The sequence below is a fragment of the Amphiprion ocellaris genome, chromosome 3 (genome assembly GCF_022539595.1).
Source record: "Amphiprion ocellaris isolate individual 3 ecotype Okinawa chromosome 3, ASM2253959v1, whole genome shotgun sequence".
Classification (NCBI taxonomy): Eukaryota; Metazoa; Chordata; class Actinopteri; family Pomacentridae; genus Amphiprion; species Amphiprion ocellaris.
The window spans coordinates 25,283,561-25,302,437 of NC_072768.1; the positions used below are offsets into that span (position 1 = coordinate 25,283,561).

The 18,877-nt window shown below is 39.0% G+C and overlaps 1 protein-coding gene across 3 annotated transcripts in view; it reads left to right on the top strand.

Annotated features, from left to right (window-relative positions):
* The first annotated feature begins 6,952 nt into the window (after positions 1–6,952).
* ankrd27 (ankyrin repeat domain 27 (VPS9 domain)) overlaps positions 6,953–18,877 on the top strand; it is a 45,600-nt gene continuing 33,675 nt past the window's right edge. Inside the window, exons 1-3 of one of the 3 annotated variants that reach the window (XM_035945026.2) lie at positions 6,953–7,042; positions 7,138–7,278; positions 16,509–16,631. In XM_035945026.2, the coding sequence (XP_035800919.2) occupies positions 16,530–16,631 (102 nt within the window). In that variant the 5' untranslated portion in view covers positions 6,953–7,042; positions 7,138–7,278; positions 16,509–16,529. Of the gene's footprint in view, positions 7,279–12,453; positions 12,598–16,508; positions 16,632–18,877 lie in introns of those variants that run through there. The other 2 variants (XM_023263394.3, XM_035945025.2) reach the window with 2 other exon arrangements.

The following is an 18,877-nucleotide window of genomic DNA, read 5'->3' on the forward strand; positions in this document are numbered from 1 at the left end:
TGCTAAGTCGTCCTGCGGGCTGGATTGGACTCTCTGGTGGGCCAGTTTGGCCCGCAGGCCATATGTTTGAAGGAAATTAGTGATCTTGGGCTCTATAAATATAACTTGACTTGACCTCAGAAAGAACTTTGGGTGAGACTCTTATGAATCTTCAGCACTCTTATTGACCTGAGTTACTTGTGAGCTTTGTTGGAAGGATACCTTCTAGTAGTAGTGGCACACAAGTTAGTTGACAAACCAGTCGTCGTTCACTTTGTAGTTTTGGGACAAAACCACATCTAACTTGGTGTTGGAAATATTTTTGTGTGTGTGACAGTTACAGTGACGAAGAGCATTTTTAATGTAGAAACGGGCACAGTAGTGTTGTTTTACACTCACTTTAATCAGATACAGGAGTGAAGTCCCTCAAGGTAGAGCTGAAAGTCTCTTCAGTGTACTTCAGCCAACACAGTGAAACATGTTACTGTCCTAATACATAATGAATGACTCTGCTGTAGGACATGAAGTCTGCTTTGTTTTTTAGTGTGCAGTGAGCCTTTCCTTCATGAGGCCAGTAACAACAAACTTCAGACTTAGTGCACTTGAACAAAATAAGTTGTTGAAAACTTAGCTAGACATGCCATATAATGGTGAGATGTCTACTTTATCTTCTGCTTGCAGTAGATGACACTACCCCAAAGACACTTGGTCTGGTTATACTAACTTACAGTATGTATCTTTCCCCTGCTTTCCTGTTTAGGTCAGTTGGTCTTTATTTTTAGGAATTGTAGGACATAAGTTCTTCTGTGCCACTTTTATAGTTGTGTCCGACCTCCCCTGCTGCTCATCTTTCAGTTTGTACATCCACGATTCCTTTCGTCAACTCCTCTCATTACATCTTAGTAGCTCCCACCAAACATGCGAATGGAAGAGGTGAGGAAGGGAATCAAGGAGATACGAGCTGAAGCTACAGGCATTTAACAAAATAAGCCATCGTTGCCTCAGAGCTTTTTAATATGGCACAACTGTACACTACCGCTCAAAAGTTTGGGGTCACCCAGACAGTTTCATTTTTTCCATGAAAACTCACACTTTTATTCATTTACTAACATAATTGCACAAGGGTTTTCTAATCATCAGTTAGCCTTTCAACACCATTAGCTAACACAGTGTAGCATTAGAACACAGGAGTGATGGTTGCTGGAAATGTTCCTCTGTATCCCTATGTAGATATTCCATTAAAAATGAGCCGTTTCCAGCTAGAATAGTCATTTACCACATTAACAATGTCTAGACTGTATTTCTGATTCATTTAATGTTATCTTCATTGAAAAAATGCATTTTTTTTTCAAAAATAATGACATTTCTAAGTGGCCCCAAACTTTTGAATGGTAGTGTAGCTGAGTTATTTCTACAATGGTCTTAACTGATTCTACTGCAGGTCGCTGAAGAGACAGACGTCCATCCCAAACTGTTGTCCAAGCTCATGATTCTGTGCCATTAACACCACCATTCACTTGATGAATAACCCATCTAACATCCAAAAAACAACATTTACGTGATGCATAACCTTACCATCCTAGCCAATTGTGTTGAAAGGATAATTGCTGATTAGAAAACCCTTGTGCAATTATGTTAGCACATGAATAAAAGTGTGAGTTTTCATGGAAAAAATGAAATTTCCTGGGTGACACCAAACCTTTGACCGGTTGTGTAGGTGGTGGTAATATGGTCCTGATAATCTTTTCCAGCATAGTAGTTTTTAATATAACGTTACAAAATGCTTTACAAATCTCTATTACAAACAAGAAAAAAATAGAGCATTAATCATCGACCCAATACAGAGTAGAAGTTAGAATGACATGGCACATACAGATTAGATTAATGAAGAATTGAAGTTTCTTAAAATGGGTTTCAAGTATCGCTTTGTAGAGAGTTAAAAGAAGTCACTTTTCAACCTGATCTTTTTTTTAAGTTTTTACTTTTGTAACTGGTGAATAAATTGGGAATTTTAGTAAACTTCGTCAGCTGGTGGTAAAAAGAGTGTCACTTGTTGGAGGTTGTGACTCTGATTTGATTTGATGATATATTTGTGTTTGCAGAAGTGCTAAGTGGATGATCAAGTGTACAGTGTTATTAGTATTGTTTAAGAACAAATTGTATACTTTAAAAAAAAAATGAGACTAGGAATTCCTCTCGCTTGAGTTCACATTGATCAGAAAACTTGATTATCTGTGCAGTTGCAGGTTCTGTTTTTCACAGTAGAATGGCTTGTTTGGATGGATGGTACATTCTGACTCCGACGTGTTTGTTCTTTATTTGTAAAGCATTTGGTAGAGCGTTTGATTTTATATGAGAATGTGTTTGTCACCAGCAGCACTCAAGGGAGTGTTACTTTTGTAATTCTATCCAGGTGAAAAAATATTCACTGTAATGACTTTTGAAATGAGTTCTTGTTCTCTCTGTGACTACAAAGTCACATTAAAGAACTATACAGTAAGTACCCGCTAAAAGTTTTGGACACAACTACATTTTAAGAGTTATTCTTTAACTATTTTCTGCAGTTTATCACAAAACTGAAGCCTTTGAAAGTATGACATTACACATGGAATTATGTGGTATACAAACTATTGTAAACAAAGGGAAAATTAAAGATGCTCTTGCAACAGCTTTGGGGCTTGTCCACCAGTCGTAAAGGAGTTCTCACACAGGCTGAGCAGTTGTTGGCTGATTTTCTTTCATTCTGCACTCAGTCTCATCCCAAACTATCTCAGTTGGGTTTAGGTCGCTTTTTGTGGAGGCCAGTTTTAATGCTGCATCCCACAGAGTCTGAAGTGCTGGAACTGTGTTTTGTATCACTGTAATGCTGATAATGGTCCCACTCAAGCAAACCAAATGTAAGATGGTGTGTTGCTGCAGTGTTGTGGTATCCATGCCGTTTATGTGCCTTCTAAATACATTGACAACAGTGTCACCAGTAAAGCACAACTCATGGTCTTCAATGCATTAAAAGGAAAAAATCCCAAGAAATGCGTTTTGGTAAGGGTCCCTTGGTAACTAAAGAACCCTTCCAGGTGAAGACCTCATGGATTCTGTTTTGGTTCAGAAACTGTGGGTTTACTTTTTAGCTTGAAAGGGCAGAAACTGAGACTTTTGGGAACAATGACGCAGACACCGAGTTCACTTTTGGTCGGGCCTACGTTTGTTCTCGGATCATTGTGATTCTATCACGTGAATTTAGATTTGACCAATAGGTTTCTTCTGGCTGGAAATTGCAAATGACAAAAAACAGGAAGACACTGTGTTAGAGATGTCAGTGATAAACATTAGCTATTTGTTGTATATTAAGTTTTTTGACGTAAAATGCCTTGTCCAAAATCAAGAAATTGTTAGTTTTTTAAAGAAAACTGCTTAAACTTCTACACCATTCCAAACAGTCTGGGTAATTTCTGCCATGTTCTACTGCATTCTTGTACACTATGATTAAACATTCAGCTGGCATAGTAAGCACTTGTCAGTTGCAAGTCATGGTTTAAACAAACAAGCTTAGTGAGGATCTCCATATTATGGCTGCTGACAAGACAAGTATATATAGTATATAAAGTCATATCCAAGTGTTTTAGAATGCCAGTAGCCACAGTGCAAAGTTGCAACATAAAGGACAAGGTATTTAACACTGACAACATTTCAGATGTGGTAGGAAGACAAAAGTTATCCCTGCACTCTCAAGATTGGTAGAGGCCAAGAAGAATCCAAGGATCAACACCAAGACCATCCTGATAAATCCAAATAGTACTGGTAGTGCCTTCTCAGACACTGAACAAGGCTGATCTCTACAGAAAACAATATCAACATTTTGAGGTGACGAGCCAAAGTCCAGAACTGAATCCTACTGTGAATCACTGGAGGAACACCACCATCATCACCACAGTGATGACAAGGAAGCGTTCCAACCTTGAAGACCGGGAGATCATCACAAAGAGGAGTGGAATAAAATCCCAGTGAAAGCATGCTGGAAACTTGATGATGAGTAACTTCTTTTTCTAAGAAATTTTAAACAAACAAAAAAAAAAAACCCAACTAAAATTATATTAACATCTCGAACGCAATGTCTTACTGTTTCTCGTCACTTATGTGATTTCCAGTCAGAAGAAAGAAACAAAAGTTCGACAAATGAAACTACAAAATCCATTCATTCATCTGATTTTTCTTTACGCCACTTAATCCGAATTAGGGTTGCCGACAGGTCACCAGTCTATCACAGGACCACATAGAGAGACAGACAACCAAGCACACTCACATTCACTCCTACAATTTAGAATTACTAATTAACCTCAGCATGTTTTTGGACTGTGGGAGGAAATCAGAGTACCCAGAGAAAACCCACGCTGCACTCGGAGAACATGCAAACTCCAGTCAGAAAGATTCCAGCTTCGATTCAAACCCAGGACCGTCGAGCTGTGAGACGGCTCCATCACACCATTTACTGTTCATCTCCATAAATCACTTGATAACTATTGTTTTGAAAAATGCTACATTACCTTTGTTATGCTATCTACTGTACATGATTTTGTCAGTGCTGGGAAAAAGTATTTAGCATGGAGGTCAGCTATAGGGAGCTTTAAGAGAGCCTACAGCTAAATGTTACAAGTATGTAAAATGTAAAAAGTCAAAGAATGGAACACTTTTGTACAAGCTTTAGACATTTGTTTCAGGAGTTGTGTGGTTATGGTTTAGATGAAACAAAGAGACTGAGAATTGCATTTTGGTTTGCTGTTCCGTCTGAGTGTTTTTATGTATGTGAACCTTTAACACAGCCGAGTGTGTATCTGTTCCTTCTTGATTTGTTCTGTAAGCATTTGCTAAACATTACTTTGCAAATTCAATAAAACAAATAATTTTTTTTTCAGTTAATCTGAATGCGTTGACTGTTTAGTGTCATACAAGGTACCTCCTACAATGATATTTATTGTATTTACACTGCTGTCCCAAAAGGTTGGGGTCACAGAAATTTCCTTATTTTTTTCTTCAATGAAGACAACATTAAATGAATCAGAAATACAGTCTAGACATTGTTAATGTAGTAAATGACTATTCTAGCTGGAAACGGATGATTTTTAATGGAATTACTACATAAGCGTACAGAGGCCCATTTCCAGAAATCATCACCCCGTGTTCTAATGCTACATTGTGTTAGCTAATGGTGTTGAAAGGCTAATTGATTATTAGAAAACCCTTGTGCAATTATGTTAGAACATGAATAAAAATGTGAGTTTTCATGGAAAACATGCAATCGTCTGGGTGATCCCAAACTTTTGAACCGTAGTGTACCTACAGACGGTGATACATTTCTGTATTTCCAATACAGAATCAATTTTTTTATTTATCTTTGGAAATATCCTGATAATTTGAGATACAGGATTTCATCTTTTCATGAGCTCTAAGCCATAGTTATCAAAATTAATACAAAAGCTTGAAATATTTTACTTGAGGTATAATGACTATATAGTATATGAAAGTTTACATTTTGGATTAAATTTATTTTTACAAAGTTCTAATCTTTTGAACTGCACCTTTATAGTTTTGTTTCCATGTTTAGGCTAGATGTGTTTGGCATATTTGTCGGAATGTAACAATTTACGCATAAAGATTTTTTTTTCTTCAGTTATCCTAGGGGCTACAATCTTTAAATTATAACCCTCGTGGAGTATATACATAACTGACAATGAGCTGACATGAGGTAAGTAACAAAAACACTTTAAAATATGCAGTCATGGAAAAAATGATTAGACCACCTTTGTTTTCTTCAATTTCTTGTTCATTTCAATGCCTGGTACCACTAAAGGTATATTACCTGAAGAACACTATAAACGAGACAAAAAATGCAGCTGATTGCATAATACTTTATGTCCTATTTGACATGCTTAAGCTTAGTTGTATTCCCAGTATAAATAAGAAGCCATTTCATTTCATAAGCAGCACTACACATGCAAAGGCCTAGAGTGGTTTCCTGCTTACATTCAAGCCGTAGCACAACTCAGAAGTATGGTTGCTAATCAGTGACAGAGGGTAAGACAACAGTAATTGAATCATGAGATCTGGCAAACAATTGCAAATAGCAAAGGTGTGACAACAAATGGTAAGAGGGGGATCAGGCAGATAGTAGCACCTGATAAAAGATGAAAGAATTATGGATAACCGTGGGAAATGGACTGACGCGTAACGGTAAGTATCTGTTAAAAAAAGAAGACTCTGTAGCAAAAGGTCGAGAATTATCTTCACCAAATGTCAGAAGCTGGTGGAGAGCATACCAAGATGCATGGCTGCAGTCATCAAAAACAATGGTTATGCAATCAAGTACTAAATCCTGTGTGTATCATGTGACTAAAACACAGAAAAGAAAACATGGAATGCCTAAAGGCACTGTTTTTGGCAGTTCAGAGCCATAGCTATTGATGCAAGAACTTCAGTGATTTTGGTTATTATCAATAAAACCACGGAAAATGGCTAGATATCAGCTCTTAAACTCTTATGAGCTATTTTTGTTATCATAGTTGTCATTGTATTCGTCCAAACAAATGTACATTTACTTGTACTAGGCATTAAAATGGACAAGAAATTGAAGAAAACAAGGGTGGTCTAATAATTTTTTCCATTACTGTATATACTCATGCGCATCTAGAAACTATTGCACCAGATGAAAAATAAAATATAATTTAAAAGATTTTGAATAAAATTATGGCTCTCACTGTGCAAATTGACGTTGAATAAAATCACGTTGTTTGATGCATTGCTAACATTTCAGTCACAATGTTGTAAGACGGTGAAAGTAAATGGACTGGTTATAATGTAGAGCACAGAGCAGGTCCAGTAATCCAGTCATGGGGACAGCTGTTCAGTTTGGGGCAGAACAACAGACCTCCTGACAGTTTGTACCAGTGTCTGGCCGATGGAGGTCACTGTCAGCCAGGGTCAGACCTCCTGCTCACCTAAAGTGAACCATAAACAGCCTGATGAATAAAACCCATCAGTGTACCACGTCTCACGATCGCCGCATTTCCTGGTTAGTAGGGCCAGTAAATGAACGGAATCAGACTGAACACACGTTCATGTAATAAGTGGCTATTTGACAGTGCATTTTTCCGTTTCCTCTCGGAGGTCTGGTAACCCAGACCAAAGGCTCAGCTGCTGCTGCTGGTTAGCCAGATGATCCCGGTAAACAGCTCCTGACAGGCTACTGTAGGTGTCTGCCACTGCCATGCCAAAGCCTGGATGACCCAAGGGACTCATTGTTAACAGGTAAAAACATCCGTCTTACATGTCGTTGCTTGTGTGTGCAGATTCCCAGGCTTGGATTACTAGCTGCCATGCTAACATGTTTAAAACGCTAACGCTGGACATCGCAGTGCCGACTGCTGTCCCGAGCGGAGCTAATGCTAGCTGCTAGGCTACAGTTTACATCACGGTGCTGTTGTTTTAAGCTAGGTGGTTAATTAGAAAAATTCAGGTCTCTTTCTGACAGGCAGTCCAGCTCGCAGCCTGAGCAGAGAGTAGTCACCGCGAGTTAGCTATTAATTTAGCCAAATAGATCCTAATCCTTAGTGCCACCTGTCTTGTTAGCCATGGGATCAATAAACGATGTCATTACCATTGTAGCATATTGATGAAATCGCCACTCCAGTCTCTGTTTAAAACAATGTGAATTTAAATGTTGACAAATATTCTGCTCGTTTCTTGCCGAACACGATAAAATACTTCAATGAAAGTAATTTCAAGCTGCCTTTCAAAACACAAAGTGGGACAACAGACAATAGACCCCCTCAGTCCCACCTACTGTTAGCTACATTTCCAGTGGTTGAGCAGGAGTTTTATAGAAAAACAATACACACAGAGGTCAGTCAGTCATTTTCCGGATGTATGTAAACACCCTAAAAATTCCCTAAAAGTGTTGAATTGTGTGCTTTTGGTGCATGATTTTATAGCTGATGTTACCAACTATCTAATGTGAAGAGACTTATGCTAGCACAGTTTTTTTGTCATTTAGGGGACCACCGTTCAAAATAGTCAAGAAGAATAGTTCTTCTTAACTCTACAGACGATACATCCATAGTTTATTAATGATTTCAACAGCGAAAATTCTGTCCATGTGTGATGATGATTTATCTAACTACAATGACTTTTGACTAATGACTAATTAAATGTGTTTATTGTTACTCCACTACTCATTGAGGAAATCAACAGGCCAACTCACGGCTATGTTTAATAGTGAAAATAAGACCATTTCCACACGCACAATGCGAAGGGAACTCAATGGGATTGGGACTAAACAGCTGTGTAGCTCTAAGAACACCACTGATCAGTGAGGCTAATCAGAAAAAAAAGGCTTTAGTTTGCTAGATAGCATAAAGATTGGACTCTGGAGAACTGAAAGAAGGTGATGTGGTCTGATGAGTCCAGATTTACCCTGTTCCAAAAATGATGGGTGCATCAGGGTAAGAACAGAGGTGGATGAAGTGATGCACTCATCATGCCTAGTGCCTACAAGCATGTTGGGGTTAGGGTTATGATCTGGGGTTGGTCAGGTTCAGCAACTTTATGTTCCCCAAGAATGAAGTCAGCTGACTACCTGAATATACTGAATGACCAGATCTTTCTTTCTGTGGAGTTTTTCTTCTCTGATAGCATGGGTATGTTCCAAGATGACGATGCCAGGGTTCATGGGGCTCACATTGTGAATGAGTGGATCAGGGAGCATGAGACATCATTCATCATCATTTTCACACGTGCCTCCACAGAGTCAAGACCTCAGCCTCAATGAGAATCTTTGAGATTTGCTGGAAAAGACTTTGCACAGCGATCTGACTCTCCCATCATCAATATAAGATCTTGGTAGAAAATTAATGCAACTCTGGACAGAAATAAATGCTGTGACATTGCAGAAGTTTATTGAAACGATGCCATGATGGATGTGTGCCGTTCTCAGAGCTAAAGGCGGTCCATTGAATGAATTAGTCTGCAACTTCTTTTTTTTTTTTGGACATGCAGTGTATAAAACATCCATATGCACAATAATATCACTGCTGCAGTATTCAGCTGTAGAAGTCAACATATTCCTGATAACACACTTGGTACAGCTGAATGATAGTTTGACTTCAGGATCCTGCTCCACTCTGATGCTGCAGGTATTTAATAAAGTCAAGGGAAAGACTCCTGCAAACACCTGGAAGCAACAAACTAAACTTCAGCTCCTGTTAACACTTTGAGGCCTCTGTGTGCACCTGGGTCAACTAAAGGCACATAAACTGTATTTTTTGTGTTCTCTCTGATCTTTATGGACTGTTGCACAGCCGGCTAGCTGCCACTAAGCAGAGCTGTTAGCATCTAATGATGCTTTCATGTGCACTTAGATCCCATATTTGCAGTCAGTAAAAATTGTGACATTGACATTTCAATGAGTGAACTTCACCAGATCTGGGCTGGCCACAGGGTTGGTCACAGAGCTTTTAGCGAGCAACATGGCCACCCCCTCACTGGTCTTGTTGCCAGCACCACTGACTCCTCTGAACACCAAACAGTCACCATGGAGCTGTACTAGACTAAGGCTTTAAGGCCCAGTGTTATTTACACATAGCACTTTGGATAGTCCGTTTTATTGATTCAAATAATTAGTCTGTTTCTGGCTTCTTGTACCACTGTATCAATTGAGTTTTCAACAAGGATTTTATCTTGGAAATGTGCCTGGAAGAGTCTTGTGTTTTCTTAGCATTTCCTTGTTTTGTGTTAAAGCCCACTTTGGTTCAACCACTGGGTTCTGCTTTCACATCTGACTGTGTGACTGAGATCAGATTGAAGGAAGTTACTGTATTTATAGGCCAAAGGTGGCCGAGTCTTAAGTTTCTTATTTCCTTTTAGTGTTCAGTCTCAATCAAAGGAGCTCCTGGATAGTTAGAATACATGTTCAGGCTGCATCATGTGTGCGTCCCTGAGGAGAAGTATGTGAAGTGTTGGTCACTTTTGAGCTGTGGCCTCTGAAAGATTTTTATTGATCCAGAGAAACCAGGGGAAAGCGTTGTCCTCTGTCTTGTCTGCCAGCATATCTGATCTCCCCAGTCTTCTGCTACTGTATTGTCTTTTTGACACCCTTCTGGTTAGTCATAGACCTTATCAGTCTCTGGTTTGTGATTTCACGAGCAGTCTGTTGCTTAATTTTAAAATCAGTTTGTGCTTTGATTTCAATTTTGTGACTTGCCATATGTGTACTGCAGGATACGACACTGCTTTGACGTGAGAGACAGGTTTCAGTCAGCCATAAGACTGTCCTTTTAATAAGGCATCATTATTCTAGAATTTATTGATCATTTTCCTATGTCATGCATAGTGTTTGTGAGGGAAAGTGGCATTTGAAGAACATCTTCTGACTCTTGACTGACCATTTAAGGCATCGTAGAAATTGACTTTATAGCAAAACCAATGTACCAAATTGCATTAAGCTGCACACTTGTGCCAAATAACGAGCTAAGTGAGTGTCAAGAATAACTTACTTGTAATATATTGGTACGTAGCGCTGTATAATGTGTACCGCCACCTGCTTGGAGACCTGGAGAAAACCCACACATACACAGGGAGAACATGAAAACTCCAGCAGAAAGCTCCCGGGAAGGCCAGGATGCGAACCAGGGATCTTCTAGCTGCAAGGCGAAAGTGCTAAACACCAAGCCTATATTTTGATGCAAATAAACTAGTTTTTAAGCCAGATGTGCTAGTGCTAGCTTTTAGATGAGGCAGTTAGTTACTTTTCTTTCTCATGTATGATATGAAACTTAAAATCATTCATTTTGGATCATCCGCCATCAAGATAATAGCTGGCAGATTATTGAATTATAAAAAAAAATATTTAAATTTATACAGTTGCAGTCATCACATTTTCTCCTGCTCTGTTACATATTTCTAGCACAAAGCTTTAAGCCTGTCGCCATTGAGTTTGTGTGTTTGTACACATACATTTGCACCATTTCCTGTCTTTGTATGGATTTATACAACAAGGGTCCTAACTGGAATCAAACTAGTGACATTGTGATTACATATTCAACCTGTACACCATCAGGATGTCCTAGATTTTTCATCTCCAAGTTGTAGTAGATTGTAAATCAGAGTGCTTTGGTCTCAGCCCTGCTGTGATCAGGATATATTAGAGTTGAACTTTAATCTCCTTCTTTGTGGTTGTTTGTTCTGCTGTTGCTGAAGTAATTCCACTTTAGCCTGAGGCTAAGACGTCAGCTAAATGACTGTAATCTGAAGTGTGTAGAGCAACACTGCATGTCGGGCCTGAAGGGATGGACATTCCTCTGTGCCACTGAATGCTGTTAGCTTTAAGCCTGTGAGGTCACGAGAAGCATGAGGGTCACGTGACTCATTCCTCAGTTTCATCCCAGCCGAGCCGCCTGTCATGGGGCTGCTCCAACAGGATAGTATTGTCTCTGCTCCGCTAAACTGGTGCCCAGTTTGTGAGTACTGGAGCTGAGGGAGGATGAAGCTGATGTCAGAGGAGGGTGATGAGGTGAGTCTATGAGCTGCCAGATTCAGAGATTAAACCTTAAGAGTGGTCAGTTTTTAATGGGGTTTGGTTTCTGTTTAGACTTGGGTCACTGGAGCACAAGGACAGAATAGATAGCAGATCTTTTTACTGATGTGAATGCAAGAAGAAATATTTTTATGTCATTCTTACTTCCGCTCTTTTATGGTCACAACTGTTGATTTGCACATTGTCCTTTACTGTGGTTTTTGCTGCTTGCTGCCTAAATAAAGCTTTTTTAAATTGAAATTGGTAAATTTAGAGTAAGTTTTGTTGGTTGACGATTGCATGAGATGTAAAGGATAAAGTGTTTAAATGTGTGATTTTAGTTTTTTTAGCCATACCGGCAGCTTTGTTCTGGGCGTTGCAGTGTTGGGACAGCCAGTCAATCCATAAGGTTGGTTCAAACTAATATGCCTCTAATAGAAAATCAGGGACAAACTGAAGTGCTTTTTTAGACATGGGAAGTCTAACATTGCTGCTTAATCAGTCTGTTAAAGTGACAGCATTTTGTCATTCAGGCATCGGTCGATTTTACATTAATGTTCCTCATAGCTTCACTCACGCGTACCCACCACAGTGACAGAGAGAGTCATGATAAATGAGCAAAAATTGTCATACACTTATAATTGTTCAGTACATCAAGTAATTTAATATGCATAATAAGGCTCTGACAAACAAAAGAGTCTAAACTTATAGCAGGTTATATAATAGTCCAAGTAACAGTCTAGTTTATTTTTGATTCCCTAAACACTAATAATTGTGTCCGTGAGTGATGATATCAATTGCTACTTTGCCAACAGTAAAATATCCCGACAGCTGTGCTGGAGCTCAGGCCTCAACCTGAGGATGACTGTTATGTGCAGGTGATAAATTGTTATCAATGAGGGTCACTGACTCATTCCTCAGTTTCATCCCAGCCGAGCCGCCTGTCATGGGGCTGCTCCAACGGGGATAGTATTGTCTCTGCTCCACCAAACTGGTGCCCAGTTTGTGAGTACTGGAGCTGAGGGAGGATGAAGCTGATGTCAGAGGAGGGTGATGAGGTGAGTCTATGAGCTGCCAGTAAGATTATATATTTATGAACATTTCAGTTTGTAGTAGATGTGAAACTGTCAGACAAAGTGAATGAGAAAGATGTGTTGTAAATTTTGCCTTACAAACTGTCTTTTGTGATATTTTTGAACCAATAAAACTACAGAATTGTAGAGAACATCTTCCCCAAATTGCTTCAGTCAACTCAAATTGCATAGTTTGGACTTAGGGATTTGTTAATGTGACAAGGATGCTCCTTTAGACATGACTATACTACAAGATACTGTCAGATTAACAGAACGGAGTCCATGTCTGGAAGAGGCTTATTGTTCATGGTTCCCAGCAGATGAATTTACAGCGCTTGGGTGATCCCTTCATTTTTTTTCTAGGTGACCCAAGAAAAAAAATGAAGGGATCACCCAAGTGCTGTACGTAGTTTTGTGGTTTTCATTAAAATGTCTCAAGAAGTGTTGGATTATCATGGAATTTAGTTCAGACATTGTTAGGATGTTGATTATTGTCAGACCTTTGATACGGTGTTTGATCTGTTAGTTGGACACGTAAAAGACCAAATGGCAGCTGTTCTTTCTTTTTGTGCCAGTTAGCAAATGTTAGCATGCTAACAAGCTGAACCAAAGAGCTCACAGTGACAGTGCAAACATATCAGTGTTTAACAGGCATAATGTTTACCATGTTAGCATTGTCGGTATAGTAAAGTACTCTGTTTTTGAACCTCTGGTTGGATCGCATTTTTTTTAGATTGCATTTGACCTATAAGATGTCTCCTAAAAGAAATGCAAGACAATAACAAATTTGTCTTTTTTTTTTTATCTGTCCATGTTTTTTTCTTCTTGCAACAAAGAAGCTGTGTTCTCGGGGTGAGATTTTAGAGCTCAGCCTGGGGCCAGTGACATCTGACCGATCACACATTTCCTGTCTCAAGTAGAGAAATCACAATCCTATAGTCATTTTTAAACAGTCCACTCTCAGAATAGTCCTTAGTAAGGAGCTGGAGAACAGACAAGTGTATATTTATTAAAATAATGATGGACCAGTAAAATGAAGGAAAGTATGTGCAGCTGGCAAAGACAAATTTAAAAGAGTTCATGTTTCGCCTTGGGCTGCACAGTGGCTCGGTGGTTAGCACTTTCGCCTTGTTCCTAGAAGATCCCTGGTTCACGTCCTCGCCTTCCTGGGATCTTTCTGTATGGAGTTTGCATGTTTTCCCTGTGCATGCGTGAGTTTTCTCCGGGTACTCCAGCTTCGTCCTGCAGTCCAAAAACATGCTGAAGTTAATTGGTAACTCTAAATTGTCCGTAGGTGTGAATGTGAGTGTGATTGTTTGTCTCTATATGTAGCCCTGCCATAGACTGGTGACCTGTCCAGGGTGTCCCCTGCCTTCACCCTAAGTCTGCAGGGATAGAATCCAGCCCCCGCGACCCTAATGAGGATTAAGCGGTGTATAGATAATGGATGGATTGATGTTTCACCTTTTTTCACACCACATGACAATAAAGAAAAACATGAAAAAATATACAGCAAACAAATGAAATAATGAAAATATAAAGTAACAGACACATTAAACCACCAGTGCTTTTTATGAGGCGGATTCATGGATGTTTGAAAAAGTGGCTGAGCCGACTGAGTTCTGAGTGCTAGGCTGTAAGGAAGTGAGTAAAGGTAGGTGTTCAGTCTTAATTTCAAGACTTGTATGACACACACAGTATTTATAGATTTGTTTCTGTAGTAAGTGTCCACATATATTATTTGACAGGAGGAGAAGGATTTTTTTAGAGATGTGACATGATTTTGTTGGTTGGTAGGTTTTATGCAGTTATGCAAATGCCACCACCCTCAAGATTGTCAGTTTACTGTCTCATGGCAAGAACAACATGAAAAATCCTCACACTGGAGAAGCAGGAAGCAGCGAGTGTTTGCATGTTTGCTAGATAAAGGTCCACAAACAATTAATTGATTATTATCATTGGAGTCACATAACTCCGCCGCGTTCCTTGGCGGAGTTATGTGACGATCGCTGTTGTTTTTGCTGTCTGTCTGTTCGCAACATTACTCTCAAAAACCTACTAACGTAACTGGATCAAATTTTCAGGGAAGGTCAGAAATGACACAAGGACCTAGTGATTAGATTTTGGCAGTGATGCGACTTATAGCCTGGATCTATGGATTTGTTAAAGATTTCTGCATCATTGCAAGATAGCGGCACAGCGTCACTGTAACTATGACAACAAGTGAACACTGTGTGCTGCCTCCTGACGATCACGATTGCAATCCTACTACAAATCTAGCGCTGCGGATCACAGTTTTTAAAGATTTCTTCCATCGGAAATCATACAACAACTGAGCAGCCTTGGCAGAGTCTCTGAGTGCTTTTCTTGTTTAAATAGTTGCTATTTATTTATTTTGTCATTTGACTAACTGATAAATCAACTAAACAGAACATTGTTTAAATATGTGCACTGCTGTAATGAAGAACTAGTAAAAAGTAAAGCCTAACTTATATTGATTACATTTTCAGCATTGTTTTCAAATCAAATGAACTAGGTAGTTGTGATTGTTTTGCTTTGTTTTGTTTTTTTTCCCAAATTTGTAGCCCAAGGTCTCAAGAAATGACAAAGTATCCGCTGAATGTTTCTCTTGTCATTTACAGCTGGAGAGACCATAGAGGGTTATAATGTGAAATCTTCTTACAAATGAAACTCTGCAGATTGAGAGAATGTTTATGGAAAAATAACCCCTCTGAGCACAACTCCAGGAACCAGTGAAAGGGACTTTTTGCCTGGTGGTATCAAAGACTGATAATGAGCATGTATTGAGGCCTTTGTCTTAAGATTCAAATTGGGAGACATTAAGAAATCAGAAGATCTGTTTTAGAGATTTCTTTTCAGTTATTGGCTGCAAATCAATTTCTGATAAACTAAGTATTTTCACATGCTTTTGCTTTGAAACTCAGCAATTGCTGTCATCATCTATCCATTACTATTTATTTATAGTTAGAACAGCAGATGTTGTCAGCACTTCCTGTTTTTAGCTGTTGCAATGGCTTGTTTGTCTGTATGGCAGTGCACGTTGCCAACCTTCAAAAGTCACCTTAAACAGTTGCTGAAAGTTTGACCCAGTTGTATACACACTGCATGAAACAGTCTGTACTTGGTGAAGGCCGCTGTAATATAAACCTAAAGTAAAAGGAAAAATTATGTGATGTTGAACACAGCCATGACAGTAAACATTCCTCACATCGTACTCGCATCTGGAGCAAATTGTGATATGTACACTACCGTTCAAAAGTTTGCGGTCACCCAGACAATTTGATGTTTTCCATAAAAACTTACACTTTTATTCATGTGCTAACATAATTGCACAAGGGTTTGCTTATCATCAATTAGCCTTTCAACACCATTAGCTAACACAATGTAGCATTAGAACACAGGAGTGATGGTTGCTGGAAATGTTCCTCTGTACCCCTATGTAGATATTCCATTAAAAATCAGCCATTTCCAGCTAGAATAGTCATTTACCACATTAACAATGTCTAGACTGTATTTCTGATTAATTTATTGTTATCTTCACTGAAAAAAAACGGCCTTTCTTTCTGAACGGTATTGTAATACCTCTATAGTAACGCTGTAAAAACAAAAGTTTAGAAACTTTATCAAAGGGCTTCCTGTGCCTGGTGCATCTTTAAATGTTTCACCAAAATATGCCGAAGAACTTAGTTTGTTCAAATCTCACCAGAAATAATCTAGAGCATCGAATAAGCTGAAGATTGATTTAGATATACTTAGGTGCACACTCCACCTGCAGCTGACCCAGCAAACTACTTGTTCCTTCACCTCCTCTTCCACCTTTTGAAGCTATGTTCAGTCATGCTAATCATTCCTCTCGCCATCCTCTTCCTCTCCAGAATCCAGATCTCCTGCTCCTTATGGCTGTATATGATGAGAACATCCTGAAGAATCCTTTCTACTTGGCATTAGAGAAGCAGAGACCGGACCTCTGTAGCCGAGTGGCTGAGCTCCACGGCATTGTAAGTCACACCTGCTGTTGCCTTTTAGTTGGCAAGACTTCAAAACTTGTTCATTTGTTATATATTGCCAGGATGTCTGAACACTGTTGGTGGAAAAAGAATGCGCTTGATGCAGAGTTGCAAATGTGTTAGTATGCTTACGGTGAGGCTGATACTGAACAGCTAATTTCTGTGAGTGTATTCTCAAAGATAGAGATGAATCATGAGCATGTTCTCTCTATATTTTGCCTTTTCTCTGCTGTCACAGTTCCAGTCATTGCCTGTCTGTTATCAAGTGTGTCTATCTGTGTTTACTGTTACTGTTGATCAGGTTTTCCTTTTGTGTATCTGTTTCTTGACGATCTGAATACCGCTGTGTGTCTGTGTGATCATCTAACGGAGCTGAATTCGGAAGTTAGCTTCCAGAATAAAATTTTCCAGTTAGACAGAATCCCAGCAGTCTTGGTTACATAAGTAGGGAGTATCTGGGTAACGGGAAAACATCACAAAGCAAAAGCTTCATGGCTATTAAGAAAAGCATTGGCTTCTTACGGAAGACGATTGTAGGCAGTGTCAATATTCTGCTGCCAGCAGAGACTGAAAGGTATTCAAGAAGCATACCGGGGTGACACGACAGAGAAAAAATACACTGGAACTTGAAACATTCAGGTGTAAACTGACCACAACTATCTGTTAGTTTCCCTTCTAGCAAAACCCTACAGCTGATTTCACTGCCCACTTCCTCCTCTGATTAAAGGCTTGCTGAATCTTCTGCATATATTGTGTAGAATAAAACACAATCAACTGTGTCTTTGACTGTGAATAACTCTACATACTGTGGACTTTTCGAGTTAAAGGAGTTAAAAGTGCTGTAGAGGAAGCAGGTCCTTTGACAGACATCCCTGATGTTTGGCAGCCTGCCAGCCTGGATCAGACTCATTACCAGTGTTAAAATATTTTAAACCATTACGCTGTTGAAACAAGTCCTGCTGCATTTTCAAATAAAGCTGTGTTCTGTCCTAATAGCAGGTCGAACTGTGTTCATCAGCAAGGGTTTTTTTTTTTTTGGTTTAGCGTTCATAACTGCTTCCTTCTTTATAGATCATACTTTGTTCGCATTACATTTCTCTGATTAGTTTTACTGCATTAAGGTGATCAAATTATTATACACTACCATACAAAAGTTTGGAGCCACCCAGAAAATGTTATGTTTTCCGAGAAAACTCACACTTTTATTCATGTGCTAACATAATTGCACGAGGGTTTTCTAATCATCAGTTAGCCTTTCAACACCATTAGCTAACACAATGTAGCATTAGAACACAGGAGTGATGGTTGCTGGAAATGTTCCTCTGTACCCCTATGGAGATATTCTATTAAGAATTATCTGTTTCCAGCTAGAATAATCATTTACCACATTATGAATGTCTAGACTCTATCTCTAGTTAATTAAATATTATCTTCATTGAGAAAAACTGCTTTTCTTTCAAAAATCAGGACATATCTAAGTACGATAGTGTAAGTATTAGAGGAAAATTTGACTTTGGTCAGAATTTAATTATGATTGATTAACTGAAACAGGAAGTGCAATCACAGGGAAAGACGGCAAATATCAAATGACCTAAAAAACTGGAAGATTGCTCTTTAAAAGTTATTTTAGGGACACCCCGGTAGCTCAATTGGTTGAGTGAGGGACCTGTAAACAGGAGCTATAGTCCCCGACACAGCAGTCATGGGTTTGAGTCCAACCCATGGTCATTTGCTGCATGTCATTCCCCCACTCTCTTCTCCCCGTGTTTCCTGTCTTTCTCTCCACTTACAACTATAATCAATGCTAAAAAGCCCCCAAAAATAACTTTAAAAAACCCCCCAAACTTACTTTAGTTTGGCAAGATGAGTATCAGGCAACTGAAACAGCAGATGAGAAACAGATGTCAGAACACAGGCCAGCAGCAAGTCTGAATCATCAGGACTCCTCTGGAAACTCAGATGACCTGAACACTGTCAAAACATGAGTAGAACAGAAAAATATATCTAATTTCATTAGAACTACTAATAGATGTTTGACAGCAGACCCTGCTGACCTGGAAAATAAGATGTGCAAGACACAATACAAACCTCAGGAGTTTACAGGCTCTTCAGTCTTGTGACAACATTTTTAGATCCTTAGTCTTCAAACGGCCCAAATCCTGTTTATTACCATGTCAATGTTTGACTTCATGTGAAAGTAGCACAAACTACATGAAATTTCAAAATTAGAAGACTGA